General features: G+C 48.7%; 1 protein-coding gene and 1 pseudogene across 1 annotated transcript in view; one reads left to right on the top strand and one right to left on the bottom strand.

Moving 5' to 3' along the window:
* The window catches only part of RUVBL1 (RuvB like AAA ATPase 1), a 36,698-nt gene extending 30,168 nt beyond the window's left edge, over window positions 1–6,530 (top strand). The window contains exons 9-11 of the mRNA XM_070421585.1: window positions 500–602; window positions 4,900–4,991; window positions 6,146–6,530. Of these exons, the coding sequence (XP_070277686.1) occupies window positions 500–602; window positions 4,900–4,991; window positions 6,146–6,305 (355 nt within the window). The 3' untranslated portion in view covers window positions 6,306–6,530. The remainder of the gene's footprint in view (window positions 1–499; window positions 603–4,899; window positions 4,992–6,145) is intronic.
* A 1,196-nt stretch (window positions 6,531–7,726) lies between these two features.
* On the bottom strand, window positions 7,727–9,369 carry LOC139013502 (non-POU domain-containing octamer-binding protein-like; annotated as a pseudogene).
* Window positions 9,370–16,867: the final 7,498 nt, after the last annotated feature.

The raw sequence follows: 16,867 nt of genomic DNA, 5'->3' as shown, positions 1-16,867 counted from the left end.
CATTCATCCATTCAAATAGATATTCAGGATTGTATCAGGCACTACTAGAATTTCTAAGGAAATGTTCGTGACTGACTGTATAAAACTGTTTATCAAAGCATCATTAGTAAAAATAACAGTTGGAACTACCTAAATGCCCAACAGTTTTGGGTTTTATAAAATACCTGATGGATTAAAACTAAAGTGACATAGACAAAAGTGAAAAGAAAAAAAATCTACATACTTAGTGTAGTTTATAAAAATCTATATATATGAAAATGTGCTCTTTGTTTTTTGGGTGGCCTTTTCTTCCTCTTTCCCAAGTTTCCTATGGTATTGATATTTTCTCAAATAGAGAAGTTGCTTTTGGTGATACCTGAATGTTAGTCTGTTACCCTGGCTCTGACTCTTAGGACGTAAGCTAGCTGTGTTGTCATGGTGAGCACCTCAACCATGTTTTCAATGTCCAGAGTCTGGTCTCAAAGAGCAGGGGGTGATGTGATCATTCTGGCTCTTGCAGGGGTACTGAGGATATCACCTCTCCTCATGGCATCCCCCTCGACCTTCTGGACCGAGTGATGATCATCCGGACCATGCTGTACACGCCACAGGAAATGAAACAGGTGAGTCTGCCTTCCCACCTCCTTGCTCTCTTCCCTCATTTGCTCCCAGCATTCCCTGATGCCATGCAGAAAGGCTCCATAGAATGGACCTAGCTCTCACCACCGTCTGCCACTTAGCTGCTGCCCTGGGCAAGTCACAATGCTCCAGAGCCTCAATCCCCCCATCAGAGGGACAGATGGGCCAACTAGACATTGCCTGAAGTGTCACAAAACCTTAGGAAAGGGATGATGAAAAATATTGACTTGATGATGGTCATTAGGGAGGCCACTGGCTCGAGGAAAGAGGCAATGAAATATGACTTGGCAATAGCCTCTTGGACCCAGGCCAGGCCCTGTCCAAGGTCTCTTTGCTCAGTGGGCAAAGCTAGGCACTCTGTCCCATCAGAACCCACAGCAGGCCAGCTCCAGCAGAGCACAGAAGCTGGAGAGGGTAAGCACTTGAGTCTTAGCAGAGCCTGGCTGCCGTAAAGAGCCCGACTAGTGGTGGGTTTTTGGGGGGTGGTGCATAGTTTTGTTGCTTTGGCTGTAGAGATGATGGTGAAGCAGGGTCACAGAGCTTAGAGGGGCACGTGGAATGGGGGTCATAAAACTGACCTTATAATGAGAGGCTTGAAGGAAATGTACATAAAAGCATCTAACTTAGTCCCTGACACAGAGTACATGCTCAAAATTCCACGTGAGCTGAATTTGGGTTAGATTTGCGGGTGGGTGGGAGTGCTGGGATATATGAGATTGGGCCTTACCCCAAGGGGCACAGTCTTAGTTTTTTCCCACAGGAACGGCCTCTTGTTTGATCTGGAGCAGGAATACCAACTGTGTGCTAAACAGTGCCTAGGCACTGCACACTTAGAATTTCGAGTCCCCTTACTGGTACTTCAGTAGTTGTTACGGTCATAATCTCTTTTCCTTTTGATGTCTGAGTCATGAAGTGGCAAGTCAAGGGTGCAAGCCAGTCTGTGCCCTGCAGAGCCCAGGCCATCTACTCATTGTCATAGGTTGCTGACCCACTGGGACAGCAAGGGCTGTACTATTTTCCCTACTCTGCCCCCCTGTGCCCCAGATGGTCTTGCTGCCAGCGTGTAGGTCTGTCACTTTGAGGTCTACATACAGCCAAGGCTGGGACATAGAGTGGACCAGGGCAGCACTGACATCTTGACGGCTCTGCCTAGACCCTCTCTTCTCACCAGAGAACAGGCACTGTTTGTTGGACATTGTACTAAACCCATGGACATGATTAGCCAGCATGATTGCATTTGATCCCAGAACTATGAGGCAGGGAGAACTGTTATCCTTGTCATTCTTAAAGATGAGGACACCGAGATTTAGGCTAATTTAAGGCCCAAGTTCATAAAGCTTGTCACTGTTTAATAGGTGACAGGCCTGACTAACTGGAATCCAGGCTATCTGATCCTGAAGCCCATGTTCCTAAGCACTATGCCACCAGCTTCCCATCTGCTAGAAATACCTCAGTTCAGGCTGGAGTCCCTCTGGCAGTTCATCGGCGGGGCCTTTCCTTTTGGAGCTCTGAGGGCCTCTCCTGCGCACTCCCTGGCTGTCCCTTGCTTATGTATGGCCTATCCTGCTTGGCCCTGCCAGCATTTCTTGTTGACCAGTACCCAGGAGTGCCAGAGTGAGCATGGAGCAGAGGTCTCCCTCCATATCCAGCATTGACAGAATACCTGAAACAGTTGTAGTTCATGGCAGCAACTGTATAATTCCATGACTGGAGGCCATGTCACCAGATAATGGTCTTTTGCTCTTGGATGAATGCTAGGTTGAAGTCAAGGTATTCATGGAATAGAAGCAGAAGCAAAAGCAAAGGATAAATTGGTCCCTTCCCCATCCTTTCCGTGGGACTGGAGCTTGCTGGGAGAGGCAGCCCTGCACACTCAGAGCACTTCTTGGCTGAGTTGACATGAGCAATTTGGTGCACCTCTATGAGCCTTGGCCTTCCTGGTTCACTGGGAGATCTGTTCCCTCCTTTCAAGGTTGTCATGAAGACTAAGCGAGATAGTGGTAATAACTTAGAGAAGTAGGAAGGGCCGGCCACCCGTTCCTACTGCAATAATTATTATTGTTACTATCAGCTTGCAGGTGCTTCACAGGCATCCACTGGGATCCGTACAACAGCTTTCAATAAACCAGGTTTTGGGACTCGGGAACAATAGGGCCCCGTGGTCACAGAGAATAAGCTGCAGAGCTAGGACCCACTCAGAGCCAGTTCACATTTGTTTCCTCCATTTGACCCTGGAGCACACAGTCTGATCTCCCCTGGAATGTTCTGCAACTGTGCCTCCAGAGCAGTAACTGCTGGCAGGCTCCCAGCCTGATTCCATCTTGGCTCAGCCAGGCTTCCTCTGGGGTTAGCAGAGGACCGACTAACTGCCAGCATGGGCATTGCCTTGTTCTTGCGGGTTCAAGGGAGAACTTCAGCGTCTTTATTGGATGGAGCCTGGGGTAGGTTTTTAAAAAACAGAGCAAATGTAACTTGTGTACTCTGCCATCAGTGCTGACACCCTCATAAACTATCCCAGCAGGTTATTAAATGATTAAAGATCTAATTTATGAACTGTCCATTTCCAAGTAGTCTGAAACAGGAGCTCTTGGGATAGCTCTGACCTGCTCTAGAGAGAGAGTAGTGTCCCTGACATTCCTGAAGCCCAACTTCCAAATCAGTGCAGTTCGCTAAAGATGAAATCCCCAGGGCTGAAGCTTTCCCCTGGAGCAGGCTCCAGGATTAAATATTTGCATCGCCCTAAAGTTTCTGAAGGCTGCAGGGGACATTTTTCTTGATAGGACCTGGAGGTTCCCTTGGTCCCCAGCTGGCAATGAGAAGCCCTTTTTTGTATTGGAGCACAAACCTGTCCGGATCTGACTGTGTGGTCAGAGGGGAGTCCTGTGGAGGGAGCAGGGATCTCCCTCCCTGCTCCAGTTCTGCCTGCCCTTTGTCCATCGAGGACCTTCCCTGCTCAGCTGCATTTAGCTTTGGACCCCAGGTGGTGGAACCCCTCATGCACAAGCTTAGATTCTTTTGATGGAGGTCATACCCTGGCTGAACAGGTAGGTTCAATGTGGCCGGTGCAGTGTGAAATATTTGAACAAGTTGCCAACATTTAGAAATCAGAACATTTCATACAAAAATCTGAGTTCAGAGTCTGTTGACAGAATAAAAGACTTTCCTGTCAGCACCTGACCACCTCCCCCGATGTGTGCTGCTGGCCTAGCCACCTCAGCCACAGCCCTGGCCCTGAGCCTGGCTTTCTTACTGAGCAGTACCTTCCCCATTCAAAGCAGGTAACATCCTGGGCCCCTTATCAGAGCCACCAGACACTGAACTCCCTCCCCCTGCAGCTCCTGTCCTCAGGGTCTGCCTGAGAGCTGAAAGGCCAGTTTTGAAATGTCTATATCCTAAACCTCTGCTCCTGCTCTTCCCCTTGGAAGGCTTCAGCTGGGGGCTCAGTCTCTTCCACTTTCTGCGCCTCTACTCGGGTGTGTTTTTATGGCTTTAATTTAAACAAGGGCTTCTTGATATCTTGTTTACGAAGCTGCCAAAGTGAAAAATTCCTGTATTATATGAGGCTCAAAGTCTTCGAGTTATCTCGGCTTCACAACACACAACATCATTATCCCAGCTGCCCCTTATCACTCAGTGCTGGTGCGCCTGCCGGATCCCGGTGCCACTTGTGTTACTGCGTCCGCACTGCCAGCTTATTTCCCATCCAACTTTACTGGGATCTTCAAACTGAAGCAAGCGTCAGCCTCCTCTTGATAGATTAGATATCTTTGGGTGATGTTATGAGGGCTGGTAAATCTTTAAAAGTAACTTTTTTTGATTTATTCAACCATCGTATTTATCAAGCAAACAAAGAATCATTCTTCTTACCTGAGTGCTTATAGGTGGTGGTGTCCACACTGGAGAGGAAGGGTAGAGCCTGTGCAGGAGCCGGGGCAGGTTTTGGAGAGGCCTCAGTTTTCTGGTTCTGAGGATTGAGTGGGAAGGACCGGGAGGCAAGAGCTGAGCTACCCTGGTTGACTCCTCCAGGGGTACCAGCTGCTTTTCAGTCAGTATGAATGTAACACCCTGGCTGAAAAGCCATGCACAGTGTGGATGGCACTGCAGAGGTGGGTGAGTGCAGTCCTAAGGAGAGGTCGGCTCTCTGCCCCACCAGCCCAGGGTTGGGCTTCTGCTGCTCTAATGATGGGATGAGAAACACTTAACCAGGTTGTTTTTAAAGCACTTTATGAATGAGAGACTTGAGGTTGGTTACTGTTGATCATGGTTTTTCTCCTTCAAAAGATCATTAAAATCCGTGCCCAGACAGAGGGAATCAACATCAGTGAGGAGGCACTGAACCACCTCGGGGAGATCGGCACCAAGACCACTTTGAGGTGAGCCACTTCCCCTGGCGCTGCTCCAGACCCCACTGGTGCCTTCTCAGCAAGGCCTGTGGGGACATAAAGGCAGGCCCCTCCTCAGAGCATAGGACCATGTCTGTTCTTATTGGGATGATGGATCTTCTCCCAGGACACTGTGATGTGGAATGCAGAATAGTTAGATGATGGTGTTTTAAAAGCTAGAGTAACAGGTGAAGTCCCCTTGTCCTGTAGCAGGTGCACTCCTGTGGTAGAGAGCTGGCTCTGACCCCAGGTCAGTCCCCTTGCAGTGGTTCTCAACCTTCCTAATGCCGCGACCCTTTAATACAGTTCCTCATGTTGTGGTGACCCCCAACCATAAAGTTATTTTCGTTGCTACTTCATGACTGTAATTTTGCTACTGTTCGTGACCCACAGGTTGAGAACCGCTGCCTTAGAGGTAAAGGACAGACCAGAGACCAGGGTCCAGAGCAGGGAGTTAATTAGCTGGGCCCTACCTCGCCTCCTTACCCCTCGCCCTGCTGGCTCTGTCCCCCAGGCGTGTCTCGGGTAGGAGTGGCGGGTGTAGGCGAGCGTGAGGAGGAGTGCAGACATGGACTGCTTCCCTGACTGTTCATTGGCTCAAAGCCATTGCCTATGGAGGATGTCCCTCCTAAGTGTTCTGGCTCCTTGTGAAATCATGACGTCGCTCCTGTCCCTATTTCTTCCACTCCTAAGGTTGAAGCAGAATTGCAAGCTGCTTTGTTCGGGTGGAGTGGTGCTTTTTAAATCTCCCGGATGTTCGTACCTTTGGATAGGGCATGTGCTTACAGTGGCTGTGTTCATTTCCCTGCCATTGTCACAGTCTTGATCTGGACCTTGGATTACCTGCCACTAGGTTTGCGCTCCCTTTCAAGCAGCAGTGGAATCCCCTCCTGTTGGAGAACTTTCAGACTGAAAGAGATTTGGGGAGCAGGACTTGGTCATGTTGGTGACCTCTGACCCCTCCATGAGATCTTGCAGGTCTTTGAGAAAGGACAGTTCTCACGCCTCCTTGTCTGCTGTGTCTGCAGCAGCTCTCACAAGCCCAGCGTTGGGCTCAGCCCCTGGTGCCAGTGCTCCTGTGGGTGTGGAAGGGCTCCTATCTGTGGCCACCATTTCACTCCTGCCCTGGCTCCTGTCCACTCTAGGTACTCGGTGCAACTGCTGACCCCGGCCAACTTGCTTGCTAAGATCAACGGGAAGGACAGCATTGAGAAAGAGCACGTTGAGGAGATCAGTGAGCTCTTCTATGACGCCAAGTCATCGGCCAAAATCCTGGCTGACCAGCAGGATAAGTACATGAAGTGAGTCTTTCTGCAAAGAGACACTCCCAGCATGCCTGGGCCTGGGTACAGCCTGCAGATACAAGGCTCACCCCTGGCTTCGGATTCTGTTCCCCCTCGGGCGTGGTTAATGGCAAGTTCAGTGTACTGTTTTCTTTTTAAGTTATACTTTCTCCCATTGTTGCTTTGAAGGAACCCTGCCTCACCTGGCATGTTTTCTAATAAATCCTTATAGGATATTTTGATGACATCTCTTTCGCTTCTTTTAATTAAAAAACAACAACAACACTTTGTATTTTAGAACAGTTTTAGATGCACAGCATTGTTGTAAAGTACAGGGCGTCCCACATACTTCACACCCAGTTTCCCTACTGTTAACATCTTATGGTAGTAGTATGTGATACATTTGTCACAATTAATGAACCAACACTGATGCATTATTATACGTTATTCACATTTTCTGTCCCAGGATCCCATCAGAATTCCACATTACATTTAGTTGTCGTTTTCCTTTAGACTCCTTGTGGCTATGACAGTTCCTCACACTTTCCTTGTTTATAATGACCTTCACAATGCTGATCAGGTAGTGTTCTGTCTAATGTACCTCAGTGGGTTTTTTTTTAAGGATTAAAATGTATTTTAATAAATTGATGCTGCATTATTGCTCCACTTTTTCCCCCAGAAAAATTCTAAAGGTATCAGGGACAAATCAAACATGGTACACCAATAATAAAGAAAAAAAGCATAGCATAACTAACTAAGATATGTAGGCAAGGCTAAGAGCTACTGTCTGACATCCAGCATACAGCAACCCTGTTCCCAAGGTTGTACTAGGCCTATCAAGAAAAACTGAACAGAAACATCAGACACAGAAGGGCCATTCCTGGATGATCTTTAACTCCCCTGCCCCCCCCCCCCCCCCCCCCCCCCGCCAAAATGGAGGCAAGTTAACACAAGGTTTTTTTAAAGATATACTAAAATGAAAATCTCTAAAGAGAAAATGTCTCCTTTAGGACATGAAGGAATAATCTGTGGGCTATAATAAAACCGTATGTATGTTATCTGTGACCTCTGCAGTCATTTGCCTGAATTCCCACCTGGGAGTTCATGGAATGATGGGGCTAAGGTCATTGGGGGATGTTAGTGGTACATATGGCAGTGTCTCGGGTTGGGGAATTTAAGAATGAGAACACAAATAGAACAGGATAAACAAAGAATGGAATGATCAAGATTAATGGGGGCTCTAACTGGATCCACTTTGCTATTGTTCCCACCTTCCCAGGCCTTCAATAATTACGACACTTCAGGAATGCACCAGGCAGATATGATTAAACAATATACCACCCAGAAATGATTTGTTCAATATTGCCTCTCCCTTGCTCTCTGCCTCCAGCATACTCCCCAGAGTAGTACAGGCAGGGAAGACCTAACTATTGGGAGGAATCCCTAACACGTTTCCAGACTAGAATTCCGGCTAGTCCAAAAAGGTCCTTCTCTTAAGGGTTTAGGGAAACTAAAGACTGCAATTTTATTAGTATCATTGATGTTTGGAGCAAATTCAGCTCCAGGAGCTGCATGGTTGAATTACCCCCTCTTCCTTCCATGGTAGCAGCATGGTCAAAGAGTTCAGTAGTTGGTGGGGTCAATCCCAAGGTTCCATCTGGCATCATAGTGGCAGATCCTGGAGGAGCTGGGATACCGGCAGGCACAGAGCAGGGGCCATGGCACCTCTGTTGTTTATGCACCTTCCATAGCCATCTGGCCTATCTTGTATCTCCTGCTCACACATCAGGGAAGGTTCCCTTCCCTTGAGTCCTTCCTGCTGTCGCCGCATGTCTTCGTCACTGTGCCTGCGCTCCTCCTGCCTGAGCTTCAGTTGCTTTCGTTTTTGCACTTCTTGGTTGTGTAGCTCTTCCATCCTCCGAAGTTTTTATTGATGCCTCATCAAATCCTGCCTCATTAGCATGGCAGCAGCCTTCATCTCCATCTCCAGTTTCTCACAAGCTGCCCTGATGCAGTCCACTTGGTCCTGCTGCTGTTTCTCCATCTCAGTGGCATACTCATACTCAAAGGAGCCAACCTGTGCAAATCTAGGTGGCTGCTCCCACTCCTTGTGAAATTGCTAGTTCCTTATAACCAGCTTCTCTGGAAGTCCCTCTTCATCATCTAACTGGTCCATGGGCTCCACAGTCACAAACTGAGGAAATGTGGTTAGCAGGAAGGAGCCTGCTGTCCAGAGCATCTGTCTCGAGCTTTCTGAGCAGCTGGTTTCCCTGAGAATTCAACAATGCCTTTTCCATGTTTAGCCAGCATGGCTCAGTGGTTGAGCGTCAACCTATGAACCAGGAGGTCACAGTTTGATTCCTGGTCAGGTCATACGCCTGGGTTGTGGGCTTGATCTGCAGTGAGGGGCATGCAGGAGGTAGCCAATCAGCGATTCTCATCATTGACGTTTCTACCTCCCTCTCCCTTCCTCTCTGAAATCAGTACAAACATAATAAAATAAAAATGCCTTTTCCTGAAGGCCTTTCTCTTCCTCGATCATCCACAATGACTCTGGTCCTCTTACTTGGCTGAACACAAGAAAGGCTTCCTCCAGCAGTTCATTGAACACATACTGAGGAAGGTTTTGGTTCATAAGAGATGCACTATGGCAGGCACAGCGCACATGCAGCTGCTTTCCATGGAGTGGCATGTTGTCCAGTTCCACGTTAGCAGTATCCACTAGAGTTCATACTTCCAAGTGGATAATGCCAAAGCCCTTATCCTTATGAATGAAGACTTCGCCTGCTTTCCCATGTTTATCAAATAGCTTCCTCATTTCCTCCTCAGTGATGTGAAGGGGAAGATTGTCCACAAAGAGCTGGCTACCTTGGATGAAGGTCTTCTGGTTTCCTAGAATTCTACAGGTCAATAGTCAAGCCTCCATTTTTGGCTGCTGTCTTGTTGCCCATTTGCAAGTATTGGTGACAGCGGTGGCAGCTGCTATTGCTGCTGCTGCTGCTGCTGCTGTTTCCTTGGAGCATGGTTTTGCTTCTCCAAGTTACAGGTTTTATTGCTCTGCATTTTTTGCACCCCTCTACTGACTGTTCTCTCCTCACAGTAACAGCAGCCTTTTTTTCAAATCCTTACCTGAGGACATGCTTATTGATTTTTAGAGAGAGAGGAAGGGAAAGAGAGAAACATTGATGTGAGAGAAACATCGATTGGTTGCCTCCCATAAGCGCTCCACTGGAGATCAAACCCGCAACTTAGGTATGTGCCCTGACAAGGAATCAAACCCACCTTTTGGTGCATGGGATGATGTTCCAAACAACTGAGCCACACCGGCCAGGGTTTGTGTGTGTTTGTTGTTTTTCTCATGATTAACCCAGGGTTGCAGGTTATTGGGAGTAAGATCAGACAGGTAAAGTGCCATTTTTTAAAAAATATATTTTATTGATTTTTTACAGAGAGGAAGGGAGAGAGATAGAGAGTTAGAAACATCGATCAGCTGCCTCCTGCACATCTCCTACTGGGGATGTGCCCGCAACCCAAGTACATGCCCTTGACCGGAATCGAACCTGGGACCTTTCAGTCCGCAGGCTAACGCTCTATCCACTGAGCCAAACCGGTTTCGGCGTAAAGTGCCATTTTTATCACAGATCACTATTTGTGTTGAGCTATGTTCCATAACTGAGGTCATATTTGTTAGATTTCTCCACTGTAAAGTTACCCTTTCCCCTTCCACACTGTTCTCTTTGGAAGAAGTCTCTGAGCATACATAGTCCACACTTAAATGGTGGGGAATTTTGCTCCACCTCCTTGAGGGCTGAGCATTTACATAAATTATTTGGAATTCTTCTGCATGGGAGATTGTCTCTTCTCACCATTTGTTTATTCAATCATTTATCTCGGTATGGAATCATGGATATTTACTATATATTTTGGGTTATCATACAGTACTATTTATTTTGTTGCTCATATTAGTCCAGCTTTGACCATTGAGAGTTCTTTCAATTGGTTTCTGTGTCTCTTTGACATGGGGATCACTGGTATTACATCTCTTTGTTAGTTCACTAAAGTGGGACTTTCAGCCCCTTGAGAGGAAGGAGAAATGGCAGTGCCTGACAGATACGGTACTCGGACATTCGCACCTGGTAGGATGAGCTCCCATTCTTTCTACCAGGCTGCCTGCTGTCTGCTAGCTCTGCGCTGCCTGAGGCAGGGCTTAGGCACAGAAGCAATGCCTTGGTACAGGCTGGTTGTTTGGGTTCTCTGCCCTCATGAGCAGGATCTCCATGCTGCTGTCTGTGCAGGAGAAGGGACTAACCAAGATGGCCATTTGATCCGATTGTTGCTCTGATCTAAGTTAACCACTAAGTCCTTGGGCAAGCACAACTGTTCTCCCATTAGTGATGATTATTTGAGCATGTCCAGAAGACTGCGGGGACAGGAGATAATGCTGTGGGATTCCATCCAGCCCTCAGGCCATACTCAGACCCTAAGAGCCCAGGTAGTCCCTGTTGCCAGAATGGACCTACTTCTGGCCTGGCCCTTGAAGAAGAATCGCAGCATGGGGTTCTTGGTGGGGGAAGAGATACATCTGAAGTCAGGGCTGAGCCCTGTGGCCTGTCCTGTGTGTTCATATCCTGTGTATCTGACCTCCCTACTTAAGCCACATCAGAAAAAAACAGAATAGTGTTACCTCTGATATCAGTATAGCAAGAGATGATTATGGGCTAGGGCGTGTGTTAATGCTTCATATTTCCTTTTATATTCTCACATCAGCCTGTGGTATTGTGCCAGTTATGTCACTTGCCCAGCTACTTTGGAATCAGTGGTTGGAGTCACCCAATCCCCTATGGCTATAACACCTTCCTCAGTGTGCTGAGTTGTTGGAGGGGCCTTCAAGATCTAACTCCATCCCAGCCAGGTGAGGCAAGCAGGGGCAGATATGAGGAAGGTGACTTTCCTAAGGTGTGACCCCAGAGGACAAGGACCAGGCTCTGCCCACCTGGACCTCTTCCTCCAGCCCCCAAACCTTCCACAGTGCTTGGGGAGCAGTAGAGAGGCAGCGGTGATGGCTAACCTCTCAAGTGACGTTTGGACAGAGTCCCCCAGCTGCTCAGGAAACCCTGATGTCCAGAGCAGTTGGTGGGGAGGGGTGTGTGTATGTGTGTGCGTGCGGTCACAGCCCCAGTACCTGATCCTCAGGAATCCTGCTCCTTCGTGCTCACCTCACTCATCTGGCCTCCAAAGTGAGGGAGATGGTTCTGGATAAGTGGGACAGTTGGGTTATTTTAATTTTCCTCCTATTTTTTCCAGCAAGGCCTGTGATTATTACATTAATCTTCCATGCGAAGTTTTTACGACCGATCCCTCACTGACTATGAGAAGTTTCTCCATCCATTACCAAGAGGGAAACAGACCCTGTGGGGAGGAAAATATTTGTTACATCTTATCAGGCTGACACACAATCTACCAACAATTATAGCAGCTCCATTTTTTGCACTATTTCAGGTCTGGCATGAAAAATTGTTGTAATATTAAAGTGAGGCAGGGTGGGGGTTGATCATAGGAAAGGGCTGATATTCCAAGCTCTGGACCCAAGCTCTTGGGTGCCTCCCCACAAGCTGATTGGGCAAGCTGATTGGGTGGGCTGAGAGGGAGTGTTTGCATGTAAATCCCAGCCTGTACTAATGGCCCCTGTGAAAGCCGGAAGGGCTCACGGACACACCTCTTCCGTTGCACCCCCTAGATGGGCTCATAGGATATCTTGATTTTTAGGACTAAACAGATGGTGGTATCACACCAGAAAGTGACTTCTTGGTTAGCAGATCTTTTTCAACCATTTTTCTAATAAAACGGAGCTGCACAATGATGGGAGTCACTCCCTGTTGGCCTCTATGTCTCAGACCCCAGGGCCAGCAGGGTTCTTTCTGCCCGGAAAGCAGTAGACATTAGTCACCCATCATCCTCTTTCCCTCCCAGTATCAGCATAGAGGGGCCTGAGCAGTCCCTGATCTCCGGGGGCCCTGGGCAGAGGCAACCAGGCTCCGGGGGCATGGTAGGTAGGGACGTGGTCCTGATGAGGCTAGTCCCTTCTGGTCCTGAGCCTTGGTTTCCTCATCCATAAGATGGGGCAATTATCCCTCATACCCAGGTGAGAACATGGTGAGGTGCTATGTGGCTGTCCAGAGTACTCAAGATACTGGAACTCAGTGAAGAGTTCCTAATCCCTACCCGCTTGGAAGAAGAGGCCTCTATTTGTCCGATAGGAGCCAGAGGCCTGCTAGGCTCCACCCTTCCCCATCCCAGGCAGATGGCCCTTGCAAAGACCTAGAAAAGGCCCTTAGAGAAATACCTCTTGGCTTGACCCTTCCCCTTAGGCCGAGGAACAAGGGCAGGCTCAGGGTCACACAAGCTTGGGAGCAGAAAGAAGAGAACCTGCAAAGGGATCGGCTTTATCCTCAGTGTTTACAACTGACTTTGGAGAAGAGGACAGACCCCTCCCTGGGCCCCTGGGATCCCATCCTCAGTGAGGCCCAGCCAGGGCTGGTGCAGCCAGAGGGGAGAAATGGCTGTCTCCTCCCAGCCAAGCAGTCCGTCTGGAAAACAGCGCTACTGAGAGGTTAGAACAGTGTTCACCTCAATCCACCTGCTGCTCACCCTTCCATTCCCCACCCTTCCCGCTCCTGCAGTATGGGGCCACGCCCCCTCCCGTTTATTCCTGGGACAGCAGGCCCTGTGGGGACGAGGGTAGGCCTGCTCAGGGTGACTGGGCCCCTGGGGAAGGAGGCGGGGGCAGGAGAACCTTGCAGCAGGACTCGCGAGTGGGGGTAGGGATGGACCAGAAGCAGGGGTTGGCTGTCAGCCGGCTGACCCTGTCGCCCCTCCCTGTCACTCCCCGGCAGGTGCGGTGATTAATGGCCAGGCCTCGCTGCCTGTTCTGCCATCAGCATGCGTCTGGGCGGCGATGGATGTGGCTGTCAGGCCGGCCCGGCCGGCGCTGACCCTCGGCCCCTGTCCGACGCGATCAATGGGCAGCACACGGCAGGCAGCGGCTGGGCCGGCGCGATAAGATGGGCCGATGAGCGCCCGCCGATTACCCGCTCCGTCACCCGCAGTTACCGACACGCCGCCTGTGCGCAGATCTGTGCCGTCTGCGCCGCGTGATTAATGGGGACGCGGGAAGCTGCCGGGAGGGCGCTGGCGCGCGGACTCCGCACCAAAGGGACACGGTGGCGTCAGGCCCTGGGGGTGCGTGTTGGCCAGCGGGCGCGGTGTGCTCGGCGCAGGGGACACAGGGTGGCCAGTGCAAGTCCGGACCATACGCGTACAGCACTTGTGCACGGACCGGCAGGACCCAGGACCCTGGTGTGTAGGACACAGGCGTGGGGGCATGTGCACGGACAGCGCGCACAGGAATGTCACTAAGGTGCCCTCGGGCGTACCTGAGCAGTCACCAAGGGCCTGCGTGACCCGGGCTGACCGTGAACCGGCAGTCGCTGGGGTGGGGACAGCTACTATGACCTCCCCACCTTGACCCCTGCTTGGCCCGGGCTTCTGCTCGCCCGTTGCAGGGCCCCTCCCCACGGCCCCAGTCAGGCCTCTGCTCAAGACTCCTTTCTAGGTTCCCATGGCCCACGGGACAGATCACAGTGCCCCCTGAGCGACGCCCGCCTTCAGCTCACAGTCCCCGGCGGTGCCCGATGCTCTCACTGACGCGCCAGCTTGGCTTGCGCGACACCATTGGCTGCAAAGAAGCAGCGGTGGGCTCTGCCAGCGCCGAAGCACACAAACGCCGAGGTGACCGCGCCCCCAGGCCTCTCCTCGGGGAAAAGAGCCTGCCACAGGCCCCGCCACTGACAGACCGGGAGAAACCTTGCGCCAGGTGATAAAGGAGGGGCCAGGAGGGCTTCCCCGAGGTGGTGACCAGAGCCCAGGGAAGGCCGGCCGCTCCAGGACTAGGACAGGGAGAGGAGCTGGCGGGACGGGCTGGCAGGGAGCCCGAGTGGCCAGAGTGGCCGAGGGGTCTTGGGCAAGGTCAATGCGGTGGGCGGTGGGGGATCGAAGGCTATCCGATGCAGGCCCACGGCCACTCCCTCGCCGGTTCCAATCCCTTAGGTCTCCGTTGTCTCTTCCCCGCCTCCTCCCCACTCCCATCCCCTACTGGCCTGGCGGCAGCACTGCTCTGCTGATTGCGAGGCCACAGCGCCCCCTTGCGGAAAGAGGCGTACAACTCGGCCCCATCACGCGCCTGGGGACCTGCCGGGCCACACCTCCGGGCCTGGGGGCGTGACCAAACCTGGAGTGCAGTCTGGCGTCCCAGCCACAGCCCTGGCTCCCTGCCCTGCAAACCAGGCTGCCAAGGTGGGCAGGGAGGGAGCCAACGTGCCCCAACATACCTATAGGAAAAGAGCGGTCAGGGAAAGCTTCCTGAGCTGGGAGTTTAATTTTAAAAAAGAAGAAAAATGTTATGGATAATTTACATCATGGTTCAAAATGTAAAAGTACAGTGAATCTCCATTTCAAAGTTGCAGATATCAATACCTAAATTTTTTTTTAAATATATGTTTATTGGTTTCAGAGAGGAAGGGAGGAGAGGGAGATAGAAACATCAATGAGAGAATCATCGATCGGCTGTCTCCTGCATACCCCCACTAGGGACCTAGCCTGAAACCTGGGCATATGCCCTGACCATGAAGGAACTGTGACCTCCTGGGTCATAGGTGGACGCTCAACCATTGAGCTATGCCAACTGGGCTACATCCCTAAATATTTAAGCAAATATTCAATTACTTAGAGTTCAATATTTGTTTGTAATATTTTAAATTTTTTATTTTCTAATTACAGTTGACATTCAATATTATTTTATATTAGTTTCAGGTGTACGGCATAGTGATTAGACAATCATATAATTTATGAAGTGATCCCCTCAAAAATTCTAGTACCACCTGGCACCATACATAGTTATTATAATACTATTGACTATTTACCTATAGTATATTGACTTTACATCCTTGTGCCTACTTTGTAACTACCAATTAGTACTTCTCCATCTGGCAACACTCAGTTTGTTCTCTGTATTTATGAAGCTGTGTCTGTTTTATTTTGTTCTTTAAATTACACGTGTAAGTGAAATCATATGGCATTTGTCTTTCTCTGTCTGACATGTCACTTGACATAATACCCTCTAGGTCCATCTAGGTTGTCACAAATGGTAAGATTTCATTCTTTTTTTAAGGCTGAGTAGTATTTTATTGTATATATGTACCACTTCTTATCCAATTGTTTATTATGAGCACTTGGGTTGCTTCCATATCTTGGCCATGGTAAATAACACTGCAATGAACATAGGGGTGCAAATATCTTAACAAATTACTGTTTTGGATTTCTTTGGATATATACCCAGAAGTAGAATTGCTGGGTCATAAGGTAGTTCTATTTTTAATTTATTGAGGAACCTCCACACTGTTTTCTACAGTGGCTCCAATTTGGACTCCCACCAACAGTGCAGGAGGGTTCCATATTCTCCACATCCTTGTCAACACTTGTTTGTTGATTTATTGATGATAGCCGTTCTGACAAGTGTGAGGTGGTATCTCATTGTAGTTTTAATTTGCATTTCTCTGATGATTACCTTGAGCATCTTTTCATATTTCCATTTGATTGCTTGTTATTTTGGTGTTGAGTTGTATGAGTTCTTTATAAATTTTGGATATGAACCTCTTATCAGATGTATCATTGGCAAATGTTCTTCCATTGAGTAGGTTGTCTTTTTGTTTTGTTGAGGGTTTTCTTTGCTATGCAAACCCTTTTTAGTTTGATTTATTCCTGTTTAGTTTTTTTTTCTTTTGTTTCTCCTTCCCTAAGAGAAATATCAGGAAAAAATATTACTAAGAGCAATGTTAGAGTTTACTGCCTATGGTTTTTGTTTTGTTTGTTTGTTTTATACAAAATAAACCATTTTAAGTTTATTTTTGTATATGGTGTAAGAAAGTGGTCTAGTTTCATTTTTTTGCATGTATCTGTCCAATTTTCTCAACACCATTTATTGAAGAGACTGTCTTTACTCCATTGTATATTCTTGCCTCCTTAGTCAAATATTAATTGACCATATAGGCATGGGTTTATTTCTGGGCTCTCTATTCTGTTCCATTGCCCTATATGTCTTTTTTTATGCAAATAATGACAATTTTACTTTTACTTTCCAATTTGGATGCCTTTTATTTCTTTTTCGTGTCTGACTGCGGTGGCTAGGACTTCTAATACTAAATTAATAAAAGTGGTTAAGTGGACAACACTAACTTATTCCAGATCTTAAAGAAAACATTTTTAGCCCAGCTGGTGTGGCTCAGCGGTTGAGCGTCAACCCAGGAATCAAGAGGTCACCGGTTCAGTTCCTGGTCAGGGCACAGGCCCAGGTTGCAGGATCGATCCCCAGATCCCCAGTACGGGGCATGCAGGAAGTAGTTGATTGTTGATGTTTTTCTCTCATCGATGTTTCTCATGTGTATCATGTTAATTGACTTACAGATATTGAACCAATCTTGCATCCCACTTGATCATGGTGTATGATCTTTTTAATTATTGCTGAATTTG

This window comes from Myotis yumanensis, unplaced genomic scaffold, assembly GCF_028538775.1.
Source record: "Myotis yumanensis isolate MYYU_CA2020_CCGP unplaced genomic scaffold, mMyoYum1.0.hap1 SCAF_7, whole genome shotgun sequence".
Lineage (NCBI taxonomy): Eukaryota > Metazoa > Chordata > Mammalia > Chiroptera > Vespertilionidae > Myotis > Myotis yumanensis.
The sequence above is the reverse complement of the archived record's forward strand: the minus strand, read 5'-3'. Positions and strand labels throughout refer to the sequence as shown.